Here is a 16,731-nt window from a genome sequence, read left to right as displayed (position 1 = left end):
TTTACCTTATTGGGAAAACGTGATGAGAAAAGTATTGCGACTCCTTTTCTTTTTTCATTTGGTCAATTGTAAAAAATATCTGTCCTTGCCATAGATGTTTATATTTCGTTTGATGAAATCATCATTCCAGAAAGTGTCCTGAAGAAAACAAATATCTGCATGTGAATTTTCACGGTTGTGAGAACATGATCTACTTTTTTCATGAAGACCATTTACATTCCATGACATGATTAACACCATGAGAATGAAAGTAGGACAAGAAAGATACATTGTTAATCCTCCTTTTCACATTCACTTTCATTTACACTATCATTCCTTGCCTCTGACTCTGGCTCTGGGTCTGGGTCTGGCTCTGGCTCTGGCTCTGGCTCTGGGTCTGGGTCTGACTCTGGCTCTGGCTCTGGCTCTGGCTCTGGCTCTGACTCTGACTCTGACTCTGGCTCTGGCTCTGGCTCTGGGTCTGACTCTGACTCTGGCTCTGGCTCTGGCTCTGGCTCTGGCTCTGGGTCTGACTCTGACTCTGGGTCTGGCTCTGGGTCTGGGTCTGACTCTGGGTCTGGCTCTGGCTCTGGCTCTGACTCTGACTCTGGCTCTGACTCTGGCTCTGGCTCTGACTCTGGGTCTGGCTCTGGCTCTGGCTCTGACTCTGGGTCTGGCTCTGACTCTGGCTCTGGCTCTGACTCTGACTCTGGCTCTGACTCTGGCTCTGGCTCTGGCTCTGACTCTGACTCTGACTCTGGCTCTGGCTCTGGCTCTGGGTCTGACTCTGACTCTGGCTCTGGCTCTGGCTCTGGGTCTGACTCTGACTCTGGGTCTGGCTCTGGGTCTGGGTCTGGCTCTGGCTCTGGCTCTGGGTCTGACTCTGACTCTGGCTCTGGCTCTGGGTCTGGGTCTGGCTCTGGCTCTGGCTCTGGCTCTGGCTCTGGTGGTGTCGTTTCTGCATTTAGCCCCCTACATTGAAGACAGTAAAATCATTGGCATGGTACATGCATTTGGAGTTGAGGTTATCTCCAACATCAAAAGGCATTTCAATAAAGATGAAAAGAGAAAGATCACAATTGGAACAAGGTATGTGAGAGTGAAATTCCTAGGGCAACTGAAAACCGAACAGCGTACAATTTGACACTTGTGATGGCCCACAACCTTGAAGGGTCATACACAATAGACATGTCAAAACGTGTAATTTGTGTTTTGAAACAAACCATCTCATAGCTGAATGTCTATCTGCTGAGTGTTGTGTTTTCCATGAACATGGACATATAGCATGAGCTTGTCCTCTGAAACAACGTTGCGACAGTTGCAAAAACATAATGAGACACTGTATGTGTGGTAGCGACAAGAATGACAAACCTGTCATAGAACTGAGTAGAAAAACCTCAGTATCTGAAGAAGACTCTGGGTCTGGCTCTGACTCTGACTCTGGCTCTGGCTCTGACTCTGGCTCTGGCTCTGGCTCTGGCTCTGGCTCTGGCTCTGACTCTGGCTCTGGCTCTGGCTCTGGCTCTGACTCTTGGTCTGGCTCTGGCTCTGACTCTGGCTCTGGCTCTGGCTCTGGGTCTGGCTCTGGCTCTGGCTCTGGCTCTGGCTCTGACTCTGGCTCTGACTCTGATTCTGGGTCTGGCTCTGGGTCTGGGTCTGGGTCTGGCTCTGGCTCTGGCTCTGGCTCTGGCTCTGGCTCTGGCTCTGACTCTGGCTCTGACTCTGGCTCTGACTCTGACTCTGGGTCTGGGTCTGGCTCTGGCTCTGGCTCTGGCTCTGGGTCTGGGTCTGGGTCTGGGTCTGGGTCTGACTCTGGCTCTGGCTCTGGCTCTGGCTCTGACTCTGGGTCTGGCTCTGACTCTGGCTCTGGCTCTGGCTCTGACTCTGGCTCTGGCTCTGGCTCTGGCTCTGACTCTGGCTCTGGCTCTGGCTCTGACTCTGGCTCTGACTCTGGCTCTGGCTCTGGCTCTGACTCTGGCTCTGGCTCTGGCTCTGGGTCTGGGTCTGGGTCTGGCTCTGGCTCTGGCTCTGGCTTTAGCTTTGGCCTCGGCTCTGGCTCTAGCCTTGCCCTTTCTCATTTGCTTCATAATCATGCCATTCTCTCCATTAGCTGTTTTTTTCCTCTTTCTTTCCTATGACAATTTCACAACCTTTTCTTCATTCATGCCCTGAATCTTTCTAAATTTAGTGCCCTGCTTAACATCCTTGAGTTCAGATAATGATTGATCAGAGTTATCATCTAGACTCTCTGAGCCAACCTCTTACTCCCCTTCTCGTTCTTCTACGATCTCACTTGTATCCATACTTATCATTCTCACTTTTTCATTCCTTCCTTCTTGTACCTTATCATCAGCTATAATGTGATCAATAGCAGATGTGACAACCGGCATTCAATCAATGTTTTTGTTGGCTTCGGTAGGGACCGACAACGACCAGTCGTTCTCATGACTGGTTGCCTCACCATCAATTGTCTCCATATGCACACTGAAAGGGTCAACAGTGACACCATCAATTGTCTCCATATGCACACTGAAAGGGTCAACAGTGACACCATCAATTGTCTCCATATGCACACTGAAAGGGTCAACAGTGACACCATCAATTGTCTCCATATGCACACTGAAAGGGTCAACAGTGACACCATCAATTGTCTCCATATGCACACTGAAAGGGTCAACAGTGACACCATCAATTGTCTCCATATGCACACTGAAAGGGTCAACAGTGACACCATCAATTGTCTCCATATGCACACTGAAAGGGTCAACAGTGACACCATCAATTGTCTCCATATGCACACTGAAAGGGTCAACAGTGACACCATCAATTGTCTCCATATGCACACTGAAAGGGTCAACAGTGACACCATCAATTGTCTCCATATGCACACTGAAAGGGTCAACAGTGACACCATCAATTGTCTCCATATGCACACTGAAAGGGTCATCAGTGACACCATCAATTGTCTCCATATGCACACTGAAAGGGTCAACAGTGACACCATCAATTGTCTCCATATGCACACTGAAAGGGTCAACAGTGACACCATCAATTGTCTCCATATGCACACTGAAAGGGTCAACAGTGACACCATCAATTGTCTCCATATGCACACTGAAAGGGTCAACAGTTTTTCCGTCATCAACTGTATCTTCTTCAGATACTGAAGGTTTTCTACTCAGTTCTATGACAGGTTTGTCATTCTTGTCGCTACCACACATACAGTGTCTCATTATGTTTTTGCAACTGTCGCAACGTTGTTTCAGAGGACAAGCTCATGCTATATGTCCCTGTTCATGGAAAACACAACACTCAGCAGATGGACATTCAGCTATGACATGGTTTGTTTCAAAACACAAATTACACGTTTTGACATGTCTATTGTGTATGACCCTTCAAGGTTGTGGGCCATCACAAGTGTCAAATTGTACGCTGTTTTCAGTTGCCCTAGGAATTTCACTCTCACATACCTTGTTCCATTTGTGATCTTTCTCTTTTCATCTTTATTGAAATGCCTTTTGATGTTGGAGATAACCTCAACTCCAATGCATGTACCATGTCAATGATTTTACTGCCTTCAATGTAGGGGGTTAAATGCAGAAACGACACCACCAAAGATTGATCCGTAACAATACTACAGTTGTACGAATTTCCTTTGATAGAAATACCCCCCGCCACAACTTTTGCTGTTTCCTCGTCCCACAGATTGACTTCATAACACCCGCCTCGTGGCACACAGGCAAAAACACTATTATCACCAAAGTCATATTCTATCGCATTAATGATGTCTGATGATTTTACTCTGTCAAACCCAGTGTCCACTTTGAATGTCCATTCGTTTTGGTGCTCACGTTTCCTAAAGTCGCACGAGGACACTCGCCATGTTGTCTCTCTTCATCATGGGCATTGTCCGTGCCTTGTCTCTGTATTCTGTGGGACAAGGCGTGCACACGTCACTACTTCTGATCGGTTTTGATTTATTGAGGTTGTTTGTTTGTTTGTTTGTGTTTTAACGCTGCACTCAGCAATATTCCAGATATGACGGCGGTCTGTACATAATTGAGTCTGGACCAGACAATCCAGTGATTGACATCATGAGCATCGATCCACACAATTGGGATCGTTGACATGTATCAACCAAGTCAGCGAGCCTGACCACCCGATCCCGTTAGTCGCCTTTTACAACAAGCATAGTCGCCTTTTTTCGGCAAGCATGATTTGCTAAAGACCTATTCTACCCCGGAATCTTCACGGGTCTATTGAGGTTGTAGTTGATGTTTGTATATATCCATTATATCTCCTTCAGTCGTTAAAACGAACAATCGCAGGAGGCGATGTCAACACGTCCATCCTCTTTCAAACCAAGGTAGACAACCCCAGTACGGCACGCTGACCGATTGTGCCACCGGGGCAGCTGATAGACAGGTTAACATTTTCACTGCAAATCACTCAGCCACGTTTCAAGCAGTCAAATACATTCTGATAAGGAAACTAATGAACATTTTACATGTTGAATTGAAAACAGAAGGCAGGTGAAGAAAAACATTAATTAGGTCAATAGGGGGTTCGGGTATTTTATCTCACTCTCTTCTTTACCTCTTAAGAAATATAGAATTTGGTTGTAAGCTGACCATTCTCACATGTTGATGCAGCTAAAACGAGTGCCGGTTGGTTTATTTGCCTCTAAGGAGAAATATAGTATCCGCATGACAGCAATCGTAAACTGACTCCTGGGTGATAAAAAAAAACAAACTGTAAAAAAAGAATGAGGCCCCAGTGAGGATCGAACTCACGACCCCTGGTTTACAAGACCAGTGCTCTATCCACTGAGCTATTGAGGCAGTTAGCCATGGGTGGTGACTTATTAATCCTTATGTTCACTCTCGACAACTATACTCAGAAGCACAACTCCTGCAAAAGGAACTAAAATGACACATCTCAAACACACCTTCAACCAGTGCTATTACAACGGGTGTCTTATTTAAATGGAAAGTGAACAGATACATTTTGTACACTTCAATAGGAAAAAAACGATTGGATTTTCAAAATAAAGCTATAACATAGCCCCCGGTGAGGATCGAACTCACGACCCCTGGTTTACGAGACCAGTGCTCTTACCACTGAGCTACGGAGGCTGCTTCCACAGCACTTCCTCGTGGTGCTCCAATAAGAGGTTTTATCAATTCAACTGCAAAAGGCTAAAATTCCGGCAAAGGATATCTAGCCCCCAGTGAGGATCGAACTCACGACCCCTGGTTTACAAGACCAGTGCTCTATCCACTGAGCTATGGAGGCATCTGATAGCTTGGGGAAAGGCGCCGCGGTTTTAACAGCTGCTGGTCGCGAGGGCTGGTCGATTGTAGTCAATAGTCTGTGTAAACACCATTCACGTTGGGTATTATAACTTTCAGACTAAGGAAAATGTGTAAGTTTTGCTTAGAAGATGCATTTCACCTGCCACATGTCTGCTATAATGAGTGGTTGTGAATTGGAAGCGACAGTGTTGGTCCAACTGTCATAGCAGTAAATAAAAGCAAGCATGCCCCGGGTGAGGCTCGAACTCACAACCTCCGCATTCCTCATCCCATGGTGATCATGGGGAAGGTACTGACTATAAGTACGGCGCGCTAACCGATTGTGCCACCAGGGAAGCTGATAGACAGGTCAACATTTTCACTGCAAATTACTCAGCCGCGTTTCAAGCAGTCAAATACATTCTGATAAGGAAACAAATGAACATTTTACATGTTGAATTGAAAACAGAAGGCAGGTGAAGAAAAACATTAATTAGGTCAATAGGGGGTTCGGGTATTTTATCTCACTCTCTTCTTTACCTCTTTAGAAATATAGAATTTGGTTGTAAGCTGACCATTCTCACATGTTGATGCAGCTAAAACGAGTGCCGGTTGGTTTATTTGCCTCTAAGGAGAAATATAGTATCCGCGTGACAGCAATCGTTTACTGACTCCTGGGTGATAAAAAAAACCTGTAAAAGAAGAATGAGCCCCCAGTGAGGATCGAACTCACGAGCCCTGGTTTACAAGACCAGTGCTCTATCCACTGAGCTATGGAGGCAGTTAGCCATGGGTGGTGACTTATTAATCCTTATGTTCACTCTCGACAACTATACTCAGAAGCACAACTCCTGCAAAAGGAACTAAAATGACACATCTCAAACACACCTTCAACCAGTGCTATTACAACGGGTGTCTTATTTAAATGGAAAGTGAACAGATACATTTTGTACACTTTAAAATATGTGTTAAACGACACTTGCTGAGCCGAGTCAAGGCAAAGGCATCGGAAATTTGAAGGCTTGGGTGTCGATTTAAGATTTAAAAGGAGGCCTGCGCTTGGGTATCAAAGGGCACGCACAACTCATGGGTTTTGTCGTCAATGTCACTGTCTTGATCACTCAATTGTTCCCGATCATGTGACAAATGATTGGCTTCAAAGTTGAGACTGCGTTCACTTCAATAGGAAAAAAACGATTGGATTTTCAAAATAAAGCTATAACATAGCCCCCGGTGAGGATCGAACTCACGACCCCTGGTTTACGAGACCAGTGCTCTTACCACTGAGCTACGGAGGCTGCTTCCACAGCACTTCCTCGTGGTGCTCCAATAAGAGGTTTTATCAATTCAACTGCAAAAGGCTAAAATTCCGGCAAAGGATATCTAGCCCCCAGTGAGGATCGAACTCACGACCCCTGGTTTACAAGACCAGTGCTCTATCCACTGAGCTATGGAGGCAGTTAGCCATGGGTGGTGACTTATTAATCCTTATGTTCACTCTCGACAACTATACTCAGAAGCACAACTCCTGCAAAAGGAACTAAAATGACACAAACACACCTTCAACCACTGCTATTACAACGGGTGTCTTATTTAAATGGAAAGTGAACAGATACATTTTGTACACTTTAAAATATGTGTTAAACGACACTTGCTGAGCCGAGTCAAGGCAAAGGCATCGGAAATTTGAAGGCTTGGGTGTCGATTTAAGATTTAAAAGGAGGCCTGCGCTTGGGTATCAAAGGGCACGCGCAACTCATGGGTTTTGTCGTCAATGTCACTGTCTTGATCACTCAATTGTTCCCGATCATGTGACAAATGATTGGCTTCAAAGTTGAGACTGCGTTCACTTCAATAGGAAAAAAACGATTGGATTTTCAAAATAAAGCTATAACATAGCCCCCGGTGAGGATCGAACTCACGACCCCTGGTTTACGAGACCAGTGCTCTTACCACTGAGCTACGGAGGCTGCTTCCACAGCACTTCCTCGTGGTGCTCCAATAAGAGGTTTTATCAATTCAACTGCAAAAGGCTAAAATTCCGGCAAAGGATATCTAGCCCCCAGTGAGGATCGAACTCACGACCCCTGGTTTACAAGACCAGTGCTCTATCCACTGAGCTATGGAGGCATCTGATAGCTTGGGGAAAGGCGCCGCGGTTTTAACAGCTGCTGGTCGCGAGGGCTGGTCGATTGTAGTCAATAGTCTGTGTAAACACCATTCACGTTGGGTATTATCTTTCAGACTAAGGAAAATGTGTAAGTTTTGCTTAGAAGATGCATTTCACCTGCCACATGTCTGCTATAATGAGTGGTTGTGAATTGGAAGCGACAGTGTTGGTCCAACTGTCACAGCAGTAAATAAAATCAAGCATGCCCCGGGTGAGGCTCGAACTCACAACCTCCGCATTCCTCGTCCCATGGTGATCATGGGGAAGGCACTGACTATAAGTACGGCGCGCTAACCGATTGTGCCACCGGGGCAGCTGATAGACAGGTCAACATTTTCACTGCAAATCACTCAGCCACGTTTCAATCAGTCAAATACATTCTGATAAGGAAACTAATGAACATTTTACATGTTGAATTGAAAACAGAAGGCAGGTGAAGAAAAACATTAATTAGGTCAATAGGGGGTTCGGGTATTTTATCTCACCTCTCTTCTTTACCTCTTAAGAAATATAGAATTTGGTTGTAAGCTGACCATTCTCACATGTTGATGCAGCTAAAACGAGTGCCGGTTGGTTTATTTGCCTCTAAGGAGAAATATAGTATCCGCATGACAGCAATCGTTTACTGACTCCTGGGTGATAAAAAAAACCTGTAAAAGAAGAATGAGCCCCCAGTGAGGATCGAACTCACGACCCCTGGTTTACAAGACCAGTGCTCTATCCACTGAGCTATGGAGGCAGTTAGCCATGGGTGGTGACTTATTAATCCTTATGTTCACTCTCGACAACTATACTCAGAAGCACAACTCCTGCAAAAGGAACTAAAATGACACATCTCAAACACACCTTCAACCAGTGCTATTACAACGGGTGTCTTATTTAAATGGAAAGTGAACAGATACATTTTGTACACTTTAAAATATGTGTTAAACGACACTTGCTGAGCCGAGTCAAGGCAAAGGCATCGGAAATTTGAAGGCTTGGGTGTCGATTTAAGATTTAAAAGGAGGCCTGCGCTTGGGTATCAAAGGGCACGCACAACTCATGGGTTTTGTCGTCAATGTCACTGTCTTGATCACTCAATTGTTCCCGATCATGTGACAAATGATTGGCTTCAAAGTTGAGACTGCGTTCACTTCAATAGGAAAAAAACGATTGGATTTTCAAAATAAAGCTATAACATAGCCCCCGGTGAGGATCGAACTCACGACCCCTGGTTTACGAGACCAGTGCTCTTACCACTGAGCTACGGAGGCTGCTTCCACAGCACTTCCTCGTGGTGCTCCAATAAGAGGTTTTATCAATTCAACTGCAAAAGGCTAAAATTCCGGCAAAGGATATCTAGCCCCCAGTGAGGATCGAACTCACGACCCCTGGTTTACAAGACCAGTGCTCTATCCACTGAGCTATGGAGGCAGTTAGCCATGGGTGGTGACTTATTAATCCTTATGTTCACTCTCGACAACTATACTCAGAAGCACAACTCCTGCAAAAGGAACTAAAATGACACAAACACACCTTCAACCACTGCTATTACAACGGGTGTCTTATTTAAATGGAAAGTGAACAGATACATTTTGTACACTTTAAAATATGTGTTAAACGACACTTGCTGAGCCGAGTCAAGGCAAAGGCATCGGAAATTTGAAGGCTTGGGTGTCGATTTAAGATTTAAAAGGAGGCCTGCGCTTGGGTATCAAAGGGCACGCGCAACTCATGGGTTTTGTCGTCAATGTCACTGTCTTGATCACTCAATTGTTCCCGATCATGTGACAAATGATTGGCTTCAAAGTTGAGACTGCGTTCACTTCAATAGGAAAAAAACGATTGGATTTTCAAAATAAAGCTATAACATAGCCCCCGGTGAGGATCGAACTCACGACCCCTGGTTTACGAGACCAGTGCTCTTACCACTGAGCTACGGAGGCTGCTTCCACAGCACTTCCTCGTGGTGCTCCAATAAGAGGTTTTATCAATTCAACTGCAAAAGGCTAAAATTCCGGCAAAGGATATCTAGCCCCCAGTGAGGATCGAACTCACGACCCCTGGTTTACAAGACCAGTGCTCTATCCACTGAGCTATGGAGGCATCTGATAGCTTGGGGAAAGGCGCCGCGGTTTTAACAGCTGCTGGTCGCGAGGGCTGGTCGATTGTAGTCAATAGTCTGTGTAAACACCATTCACGTTGGGTATTATCTTTCAGACTAAGGAAAATGTGTAAGTTTTGCTTAGAAGATGCATTTCACCTGCCACATGTCTGCTATAATGAGTGGTTGTGAATTGGAAGCGACAGTGTTGGTCCAACTGTCACAGCAGTAAATAAAAGCAAGCATGCCCCGGGTGAGGCTCGAACTCACAACCTCCGCATTCCTCGTCCCATGGTGATCATGGGGAAGGTACTGACTATAAGTACGGCGCGCTAACCGATTGTGCCACCGGGGCAGCTGATAGACAGGTCAACATTTTCACTGCAAATCACTCAGCCACGTTTCAATCAGTCAAATACATTCTGATAAGGAAACTAATGAACATTTTACATGTTGAATTGAAAACAGAAGGCAGGTGAAGAAAAACATTAATTAGGTCAATAGGGGGTTCGGGTATTTTATCTCACCTCTCTTCTTTACCTCTTAAGAAATATAGAATTTGGTTGTAAGCTGACCATTCTCACATGTTGATGCAGCTAAAACGAGTGCCGGTTGGTTTATTTGCCTCTAAGGAGAAATATAGTATCCGCATGACAGCAATCGTTTACTGACTCCTGGGTGATAAAAAAAACCTGTAAAAGAAGAATGAGCCCCCAGTGAGGATCGAACTCACGACCCCTGGTTTACAAGACCAGTGCTCTATCCACTGAGCTATGGAGGCAGTTAGCCATGGGTGGTGACTTATTAATCCTTATGTTCACTCTCGACAACTATACTCAGAAGCACAACTCCTGCAAAAGGAACTAAAATGACACATCTCAAACACACCTTCAACCAGTGCTATTACAACGGGTGTCTTATTTAAATGGAAAGTGAACAGATACATTTTGTACACTTTAAAATATGTGTTAAACGACACTTGCTGAGCCGAGTCAAGGCAAAGGCATCGGAAATTTGAAGGCTTGGGTGTCGATTTAAGATTTAAAAGGAGGCCTGCGCTTGGGTATCAAAGGGCACGCGCAACTCATGGGTTTTGTCGTCAATGTCACTGTCTTGATCACTCAATTGTTCCCGATCATGTGACAAATGATTGGCTTCAAAGTTGAGACTGCGTTCACTTCAATAGGAAAAAAACGATTGGATTTTCAAAATAAAGCTATAACATAGCCCCCGGTGAGGATCGAACTCACGACCCCTGGTTTACGAGACCAGTGCTCTTACCACTGAGCTACGGAGGCTGCTTCCACAGCACTTCCTCGTGGTGCTCCAATAAGAGGTTTTATCAATTCAACTGCAAAAGGCTAAAATTCCGGCAAAGGATATCTAGCCCCCAGTGAGGATCGAACTCACGACCCCTGGTTTACAAGACCAGTGCTCTATCCACTGAGCTATGGAGGCAGTTAGCCATGGGTGGTGACTTATTAATCCTTATGTTCACTCTCGACAACTATACTCAGAAGCACAACTCCTGCAAAAGGAACTAAAATGACACAAACACACCTTCAACCAGTGCTATTACAACGGGTGTCTTATTTAAATGGAAAGTGAACAGATACATTTTGTACACTTTAAAATATGTGTTAAACGACACTTGCTGAGCCGAGTCAAGGCAAAGGCATCGGAAATTTGAAGGCTTGGGTGTCGATTTAAGATTTAAAAGGAGGCCTGCGCTTGGGTATCAAAGGGCACGCGCAACTCATGGGTTTTGTCGTCAATGTCACTGTCTTGATCACTCAATTGTTCCCGATCATGTGACAAATGATTGGCTTCAAAGTTGAGACTGCGTTCACTTCAATAGGAAAAAAACGATTGGATTTTCAAAATAAAGCTATAACATAGCCCCCGGTGAGGATCGAACTCACGACCCCTGGTTTACGAGACCAGTGCTCTTACCACTGAGCTACGGAGGCTGCTTCCACAGCACTTCCTCGTGGTGCTCCAATAAGAGGTTTTATCAATTCAACTGCAAAAGGCTAAAATTCCGGCAAAGGATATCTAGCCCCCAGTGAGGATCGAACTCACGACCCCTGGTTTACAAGACCAGTGCTCTATCCACTGAGCTATGGAGGCATCTGATAGCTTGGGGAAAGGCGCCGCGGTTTTAACAGCTGCTGGTCGCGAGGGCTGGTCGATTGTAGTCAATAGTCTGTGTAAACACCATTCACGTTGGGTATTATCTTTCAGACTAAGGAAAATGTGTAAGTTTTGCTTAGAAGATGCATTTCACCTGCCACATGTCTGCTATAATGAGTGGTTGTGAATTGGAAGCGACAGTGTTGGTCCAACTGTCACAGCAGTAAATAAAATCAAGCATGCCCCGGGTGAGGCTCGAACTCACAACCTCCGCATTCCTCGTCCCATGGTGATCATGGGGAAGGTACTGACTATAAGTACGGCGCGCTAACCGATTGTGCCACCGGGGCAGCTGATAGACAGGTCAACATTTTCACTGCAAATCACTCAGCCACGTTTCAATCAGTCAAATACATTCTGATAAGGAAACTAATGAACATTTTACATGTTGAATTGAAAACAGAAGGCAGGTGAAGAAAAACATTAATTAGGTCAATAGGGGGTTCGGGTATTTTATCTCACCTCTCTTCTTTACCTCTTAAGAAATATAGAATTTGGTTGTAAGCTGACCATTCTCACATGTTGATGCAGCTAAAACGAGTGCCGGTTGGTTTATTTGCCTCTAAGGAGAAATATAGTATCCGCATGACAGCAATCGTTTACTGACTCCTGGGTGATAAAAAAAACCTGTAAAAGAAGAATGAGCCCCCAGTGAGGATCGAACTCACGACCCCTGGTTTACAAGACCAGTGCTCTATCCACTGAGCTATGGAGGCAGTTAGCCATGGGTGGTGACTTATTAATCCTTATGTTCACTCTCGACAACTATACTCAGAAGCACAACTCCTGCAAAAGGAACTAAAATGACACATCTCAAACACACCTTCAACCAGTGCTATTACAACGGGTGTCTTATTTAAATGGAAAGTGAACAGATACATTTTGTACACTTTAAAATATGTGTTAAACGACACTTGCTGAGCCGAGTCAAGGCAAAGGCATCGGAAATTTGAAGGCTTGGGTGTCGATTTAAGATTTAAAAGGAGGCCTGCGCTTGGGTATCAAAGGGCACGCGCAACTCATGGGTTTTGTCGTCAATGTCACTGTCTTGATCACTCAATTGTTCCCGATCATGTGACAAATGATTGGCTTCAAAGTTGAGACTGCGTTCACTTCAATAGGAAAAAAACGATTGGATTTTCAAAATAAAGCTATAACATAGCCCCCGGTGAGGATCGAACTCACGACCCCTGGTTTACGAGACCAGTGCTCTTACCACTGAGCTACGGAGGCTGCTTCCACAGCACTTCCTCGGGGTGCTCCAATAAGAGGTTTTATCAATTCAACTGCAAAAGGCTAAAATTCCGGCAAAGGATATCTAGCCCCCAGTGAGGATCGAACTCACGACCCCTGGTTTACAAGACCAGTGCTCTATCCACTGAGCTATGGAGGCATCTGATAGCTTGGGGAAAGGCGCCGCGGTTTTAACAGCTGCTGGTCGCGAGGGCTGGTCGATTGTAGTCAATAGTCTGTGTAAACACCATTCACGTTGGGTATTATCTTTCAGACTAAGGAAAATGTGTAAGTTTTGCTTAGAAGATGCATTTCACCTGCCACATGTCTGCTATAATGAGTGGTTGTGAATTGGAAGCGACAGTGTTGGTCCAACTGTCACAGCAGTAAATAAAATCAAGCATGCCCCGGGTGAGGCTCGAACTCACAACCTCCGCATTCCTCGTCCCATGGTGATCATGGGGAAGGCACTGACTATAAGTACGGCGCGCTAACCGATTGTGCCACCGGGGCAGCTGATAGACAGGTCAACATTTTCACTGCAAATCACTCAGCCACGTTTCAATCAGTCAAATACATTCTGATAAGGAAACTAATGAACATTTTACATGTTGAATTGAAAACAGAAGGCAGGTGAAGAAAAACATTAATTAGGTCAATAGGGGGTTCGGGTATTTTATCTCACCTCTCTTCTTTACCTCTTAAGAAATATAGAATTTGGTTGTAAGCTGACCATTCTCACATGTTGATGCAGCTAAAACGAGTGCCGGTTGGTTTATTTGCCTCTAAGGAGAAATATAGTATCCGCATGACAGCAATCGTTTACTGACTCCTGGGTGATAAAAAAAACCTGTAAAAGAAGAATGAGCCCCCAGTGAGGATCGAACTCACGACCCCTGGTTTACAAGACCAGTGCTCTATCCACTGAGCTATGGAGGCAGTTAGCCATGGGTGGTGACTTATTAATCCTTATGTTCACTCTCGACAACTATACTCAGAAGCACAACTCCTGCAAAAGGAACTAAAATGACACATCTCAAACACACCTTCAACCAGTGCTATTACAACGGGTGTCTTATTTAAATGGAAAGTGAACAGATACATTTTGTACACTTTAAAATATGTGTTAAACGACACTTGCTGAGCCGAGTCAAGGCAAAGGCATCGGAAATTTGAAGGCTTGGGTGTCGATTTAAGATTTAAAAGGAGGCCTGCGCTTGGGTATCAAAGGGCACGCGCAACTCATGGGTTTTGTCGTCAATGTCACTGTCTTGATCACTCAATTGTTCCCGATCATGTGACAAATGATTGGCTTCAAAGTTGAGACTGCGTTCACTTCAATAGGAAAAAAACGATTGGATTTTCAAAATAAAGCTATAACATAGCCCCCGGTGAGGATCGAACTCACGACCCCTGGTTTACGAGACCAGTGCTCTTACCACTGAGCTACGGAGGCTGCTTCCACAGCACTTCCTCGTGGTGCTCCAATAAGAGGTTTTATCAATTCAACTGCAAAAGGCTAAAATTCCGGCAAAGGATATCTAGCCCCCAGTGAGGATCGAACTCACGACCCCTGGTTTACAAGACCAGTGCTCTATCCACTGAGCTATGGAGGCAGTTAGCCATGGGTGGTGACTTATTAATCCTTATGTTCACTCTCGACAACTATACTCAGAAGCACAACTCCTGCAAAAGGAACTAAAATGACACAAACACACCTTCAACCAGTGCTATTACAACGGGTGTCTTATTTAAATGGAAAGTGAACAGATACATTTTGTACACTTTAAAATATGTGTTAAACGACACTTGCTGAGCCGAGTCAAGGCAAAGGCATCGGAAATTTGAAGGCTTGGGTGTCGATTTAAGATTTAAAAGGAGGCCTGCGCTTGGGTATCAAAGGGCACGCGCAACTCATGGGTTTTGTCGTCAATGTCACTGTCTTGATCACTCAATTGTTCCCGATCATGTGACAAATGATTGGCTTCAAAGTTGAGACTGCGTTCACTTCAATAGGAAAAAAACGATTGGATTTTCAAAATAAAGCTATAACATAGCCCCCGGTGAGGATCGAACTCACGACCCCTGGTTTACGAGACCAGTGCTCTTACCACTGAGCTACGGAGGCTGCTTCCACAGCACTTCCTCGTGGTGCTCCAATAAGAGGTTTTATCAATTCAACTGCAAAAGGCTAAAATTCCGGCAAAGGATATCTAGCCCCCAGTGAGGATCGAACTCACGACCCCTGGTTTACAAGACCAGTGCTCTATCCACTGAGCTATGGAGGCATCTGATAGCTTGGGGAAAGGCGCCGCGGTTTTAACAGCTGCTGGTCGCGAGGGCTGGTCGATTGTAGTCAATAGTCTGTGTAAACACCATTCACGTTGGGTATTATCTTTCAGACTAAGGAAAATGTGTAAGTTTTGCTTAGAAGATGCATTTCACCTGCCACATGTCTGCTATAATGAGTGGTTGTGAATTGGAAGCGACAGTGTTGGTCCAACTGTCACAGCAGTAAATAAAATCAAGCATGCCCCGGGTGAGGCTCGAACTCACAACCTCCGCATTCCTCGTCCCATGGTGATCATGGGGAAGGTACTGACTATAAGTACGGCGCGCTAACCGATTGTGCCACCGGGGCAGCTGATAGACAGGTCAACATTTTCACTGCAAATCACTCAGCCACGTTTCAATCAGTCAAATACATTCTGATAAGGAAACTAATGAACATTTTACATGTTGAATTGAAAACAGAAGGCAGGTGAAGAAAAACATTAATTAGGTCAATAGGGGGTTCGGGTATTTTATCTCACCTCTCTTCTTTACCTCTTAAGAAATATAGAATTTGGTTGTAAGCTGACCATTCTCACATGTTGATGCAGCTAAAACGAGTGCCGGTTGGTTTATTTGCCTCTAAGGAGAAATATAGTATCCGCATGACAGCAATCGTTTACTGACTCCTGGGTGATAAAAAAAACCTGTAAAAGAAGAATGAGCCCCCAGTGAGGATCGAACTCACGACCCCTGGTTTACAAGACCAGTGCTCTATCCACTGAGCTATGGAGGCAGTTAGCCATGGGTGGTGACTTATTAATCCTTATGTTCACTCTCGACAACTATACTCAGAAGCACAACTCCTGCAAAAGGAACTAAAATGACACATCTCAAACACACCTTCAACCAGTGCTATTACAACGGGTGTCTTATTTAAATGGAAAGTGAACAGATACATTTTGTACACTTTAAAATATGTGTTAAACGACACTTGCTGAGCCGAGTCAAGGCAAAGGCATCGGAAATTTGAAGGCTTGGGTGTCGATTTAAGATTTAAAAGGAGGCCTGCGCTTGGGTATCAAAGGGCACGCGCAACTCATGGGTTTTGTCGTCAATGTCACTGTCTTGATCACTCAATTGTTCCCGATCATGTGACAAATGATTGGCTTCAAAGTTGAGACTGCGTTCACTTCAATAGGAAAAAAACGATTGGATTTTCAAAATAAAGCTATAACATAGCCCCCGGTGAGGATCGAACTCACGACCCCTGGTTTACGAGACCAGTGCTCTTACCACTGAGCTACGGAGGCTGCTTCCACAGCACTTCCTCGGGGTGCTCCAATAAGAGGTTTTATCAATTCAACTGCAAAAGGCTAAAATTCCGGCAAAGGATATCTAGCCCCCAGTGAGGATCGAACTCACGACCCCTGGTTTACAAGACCAGTGCTCTATCCACTGAGCTATGGAGGCATCTGATAGCTTGGGGAAAGGCGCCGCGGTTT

The 16,731-nt window shown here is 45.0% G+C and overlaps 1 protein-coding gene and 35 non-coding genes across 36 annotated transcripts; all 36 read right to left on the bottom strand.

The window, feature by feature from the left end:
• Nucleotides 1-272: 272 nt before the first annotated feature.
• Nucleotides 273-1,027, bottom strand: LOC125374678 (protein TsetseEP-like). The gene is made up of 2 exons (XM_048385890.1): nucleotides 987-1,027; nucleotides 273-951 (listed from the first exon to the last, which is right to left on the bottom strand). The coding sequence occupies exons 1-2, from the start codon at nucleotides 1,025-1,027 to the stop codon at nucleotides 273-275; spliced, it is 720 nt and encodes a 239-aa protein (XP_048241847.1).
• A 3,721-nt stretch (nucleotides 1,028-4,748) lies between these two features.
• Nucleotides 4,749-4,820, bottom strand: Trnat-ugu. The gene has a single exon. It is a non-coding gene; the product is annotated as a tRNA-Thr (tRNA).
• A 221-nt stretch (nucleotides 4,821-5,041) lies between these two features.
• Nucleotides 5,042-5,114, bottom strand: Trnat-cgu. The gene has a single exon. It is a non-coding gene; the product is annotated as a tRNA-Thr (tRNA).
• Nucleotides 5,115-5,201: 87 nt separating this feature from the next.
• Nucleotides 5,202-5,274, bottom strand: Trnat-ugu. Its single transcript has one exon. It is a non-coding gene; the product is annotated as a tRNA-Thr (tRNA).
• Nucleotides 5,275-5,519: 245 nt separating this feature from the next.
• On the bottom strand, nucleotides 5,520-5,629 carry Trnai-uau. The gene is made up of 2 exons: nucleotides 5,592-5,629; nucleotides 5,520-5,555 (listed from the first exon to the last, which is right to left on the bottom strand). It is a non-coding gene; the product is annotated as a tRNA-Ile (tRNA).
• A 352-nt stretch (nucleotides 5,630-5,981) lies between these two features.
• Nucleotides 5,982-6,054, bottom strand: Trnat-ugu. Its single transcript has one exon. It is a non-coding gene; the product is annotated as a tRNA-Thr (tRNA).
• A 444-nt stretch (nucleotides 6,055-6,498) lies between these two features.
• Trnat-cgu lies at nucleotides 6,499-6,571 on the bottom strand. The gene has a single exon. It is a non-coding gene; the product is annotated as a tRNA-Thr (tRNA).
• Nucleotides 6,572-6,658: 87 nt separating this feature from the next.
• Trnat-ugu lies at nucleotides 6,659-6,731 on the bottom strand. Its single transcript has one exon. It is a non-coding gene; the product is annotated as a tRNA-Thr (tRNA).
• Nucleotides 6,732-7,170: 439 nt separating this feature from the next.
• Trnat-cgu lies at nucleotides 7,171-7,243 on the bottom strand. The gene has a single exon. It is a non-coding gene; the product is annotated as a tRNA-Thr (tRNA).
• Nucleotides 7,244-7,330: 87 nt separating this feature from the next.
• Nucleotides 7,331-7,403, bottom strand: Trnat-ugu. The gene has a single exon. It is a non-coding gene; the product is annotated as a tRNA-Thr (tRNA).
• Nucleotides 7,404-7,646: 243 nt separating this feature from the next.
• Nucleotides 7,647-7,756, bottom strand: Trnai-uau. The gene is made up of 2 exons: nucleotides 7,719-7,756; nucleotides 7,647-7,682 (listed from the first exon to the last, which is right to left on the bottom strand). It is a non-coding gene; the product is annotated as a tRNA-Ile (tRNA).
• A 353-nt stretch (nucleotides 7,757-8,109) lies between these two features.
• On the bottom strand, nucleotides 8,110-8,182 carry Trnat-ugu. The gene has a single exon. It is a non-coding gene; the product is annotated as a tRNA-Thr (tRNA).
• A 444-nt stretch (nucleotides 8,183-8,626) lies between these two features.
• Nucleotides 8,627-8,699, bottom strand: Trnat-cgu. The gene has a single exon. It is a non-coding gene; the product is annotated as a tRNA-Thr (tRNA).
• An 87-nt stretch (nucleotides 8,700-8,786) lies between these two features.
• On the bottom strand, nucleotides 8,787-8,859 carry Trnat-ugu. Its single transcript has one exon. It is a non-coding gene; the product is annotated as a tRNA-Thr (tRNA).
• A 439-nt stretch (nucleotides 8,860-9,298) lies between these two features.
• Nucleotides 9,299-9,371, bottom strand: Trnat-cgu. Its single transcript has one exon. It is a non-coding gene; the product is annotated as a tRNA-Thr (tRNA).
• Nucleotides 9,372-9,458: 87 nt separating this feature from the next.
• Trnat-ugu lies at nucleotides 9,459-9,531 on the bottom strand. Its single transcript has one exon. It is a non-coding gene; the product is annotated as a tRNA-Thr (tRNA).
• A 243-nt stretch (nucleotides 9,532-9,774) lies between these two features.
• Nucleotides 9,775-9,884, bottom strand: Trnai-uau. Its single transcript has 2 exons — nucleotides 9,847-9,884; nucleotides 9,775-9,810 (listed from the first exon to the last, which is right to left on the bottom strand). It is a non-coding gene; the product is annotated as a tRNA-Ile (tRNA).
• A 353-nt stretch (nucleotides 9,885-10,237) lies between these two features.
• Trnat-ugu lies at nucleotides 10,238-10,310 on the bottom strand. Its single transcript has one exon. It is a non-coding gene; the product is annotated as a tRNA-Thr (tRNA).
• A 444-nt stretch (nucleotides 10,311-10,754) lies between these two features.
• Nucleotides 10,755-10,827, bottom strand: Trnat-cgu. The gene has a single exon. It is a non-coding gene; the product is annotated as a tRNA-Thr (tRNA).
• Nucleotides 10,828-10,914: 87 nt separating this feature from the next.
• On the bottom strand, nucleotides 10,915-10,987 carry Trnat-ugu. The gene has a single exon. It is a non-coding gene; the product is annotated as a tRNA-Thr (tRNA).
• A 439-nt stretch (nucleotides 10,988-11,426) lies between these two features.
• Trnat-cgu lies at nucleotides 11,427-11,499 on the bottom strand. Its single transcript has one exon. It is a non-coding gene; the product is annotated as a tRNA-Thr (tRNA).
• An 87-nt stretch (nucleotides 11,500-11,586) lies between these two features.
• Trnat-ugu lies at nucleotides 11,587-11,659 on the bottom strand. The gene has a single exon. It is a non-coding gene; the product is annotated as a tRNA-Thr (tRNA).
• Nucleotides 11,660-11,902: 243 nt separating this feature from the next.
• Trnai-uau lies at nucleotides 11,903-12,012 on the bottom strand. Its single transcript has 2 exons — nucleotides 11,975-12,012; nucleotides 11,903-11,938 (listed from the first exon to the last, which is right to left on the bottom strand). It is a non-coding gene; the product is annotated as a tRNA-Ile (tRNA).
• Nucleotides 12,013-12,365: 353 nt separating this feature from the next.
• Nucleotides 12,366-12,438, bottom strand: Trnat-ugu. Its single transcript has one exon. It is a non-coding gene; the product is annotated as a tRNA-Thr (tRNA).
• Nucleotides 12,439-12,882: 444 nt separating this feature from the next.
• Nucleotides 12,883-12,955, bottom strand: Trnat-cgu. The gene has a single exon. It is a non-coding gene; the product is annotated as a tRNA-Thr (tRNA).
• An 87-nt stretch (nucleotides 12,956-13,042) lies between these two features.
• Trnat-ugu lies at nucleotides 13,043-13,115 on the bottom strand. Its single transcript has one exon. It is a non-coding gene; the product is annotated as a tRNA-Thr (tRNA).
• Nucleotides 13,116-13,358: 243 nt separating this feature from the next.
• Trnai-uau lies at nucleotides 13,359-13,468 on the bottom strand. The gene is made up of 2 exons: nucleotides 13,431-13,468; nucleotides 13,359-13,394 (listed from the first exon to the last, which is right to left on the bottom strand). It is a non-coding gene; the product is annotated as a tRNA-Ile (tRNA).
• A 353-nt stretch (nucleotides 13,469-13,821) lies between these two features.
• Nucleotides 13,822-13,894, bottom strand: Trnat-ugu. Its single transcript has one exon. It is a non-coding gene; the product is annotated as a tRNA-Thr (tRNA).
• Nucleotides 13,895-14,338: 444 nt separating this feature from the next.
• On the bottom strand, nucleotides 14,339-14,411 carry Trnat-cgu. The gene has a single exon. It is a non-coding gene; the product is annotated as a tRNA-Thr (tRNA).
• An 87-nt stretch (nucleotides 14,412-14,498) lies between these two features.
• Trnat-ugu lies at nucleotides 14,499-14,571 on the bottom strand. The gene has a single exon. It is a non-coding gene; the product is annotated as a tRNA-Thr (tRNA).
• A 439-nt stretch (nucleotides 14,572-15,010) lies between these two features.
• On the bottom strand, nucleotides 15,011-15,083 carry Trnat-cgu. The gene has a single exon. It is a non-coding gene; the product is annotated as a tRNA-Thr (tRNA).
• Nucleotides 15,084-15,170: 87 nt separating this feature from the next.
• On the bottom strand, nucleotides 15,171-15,243 carry Trnat-ugu. Its single transcript has one exon. It is a non-coding gene; the product is annotated as a tRNA-Thr (tRNA).
• A 243-nt stretch (nucleotides 15,244-15,486) lies between these two features.
• Trnai-uau lies at nucleotides 15,487-15,596 on the bottom strand. Its single transcript has 2 exons — nucleotides 15,559-15,596; nucleotides 15,487-15,522 (listed from the first exon to the last, which is right to left on the bottom strand). It is a non-coding gene; the product is annotated as a tRNA-Ile (tRNA).
• A 353-nt stretch (nucleotides 15,597-15,949) lies between these two features.
• Trnat-ugu lies at nucleotides 15,950-16,022 on the bottom strand. The gene has a single exon. It is a non-coding gene; the product is annotated as a tRNA-Thr (tRNA).
• Nucleotides 16,023-16,466: 444 nt separating this feature from the next.
• Trnat-cgu lies at nucleotides 16,467-16,539 on the bottom strand. The gene has a single exon. It is a non-coding gene; the product is annotated as a tRNA-Thr (tRNA).
• Nucleotides 16,540-16,626: 87 nt separating this feature from the next.
• Trnat-ugu lies at nucleotides 16,627-16,699 on the bottom strand. Its single transcript has one exon. It is a non-coding gene; the product is annotated as a tRNA-Thr (tRNA).
• Nucleotides 16,700-16,731: the final 32 nt, after the last annotated feature.

This window comes from Haliotis rufescens, unplaced genomic scaffold (assembly GCF_023055435.1).
Source record: "Haliotis rufescens isolate VD_foot unplaced genomic scaffold, xgHalRufe1.0.p SCAF_6, whole genome shotgun sequence".
In the NCBI taxonomy this organism is placed as follows: Eukaryota; Metazoa; Mollusca; class Gastropoda; order Lepetellida; family Haliotidae; genus Haliotis; species Haliotis rufescens.
The sequence above is the reverse complement of the archived record's forward strand: the minus strand, read 5'-3'. Positions and strand labels throughout refer to the sequence as shown.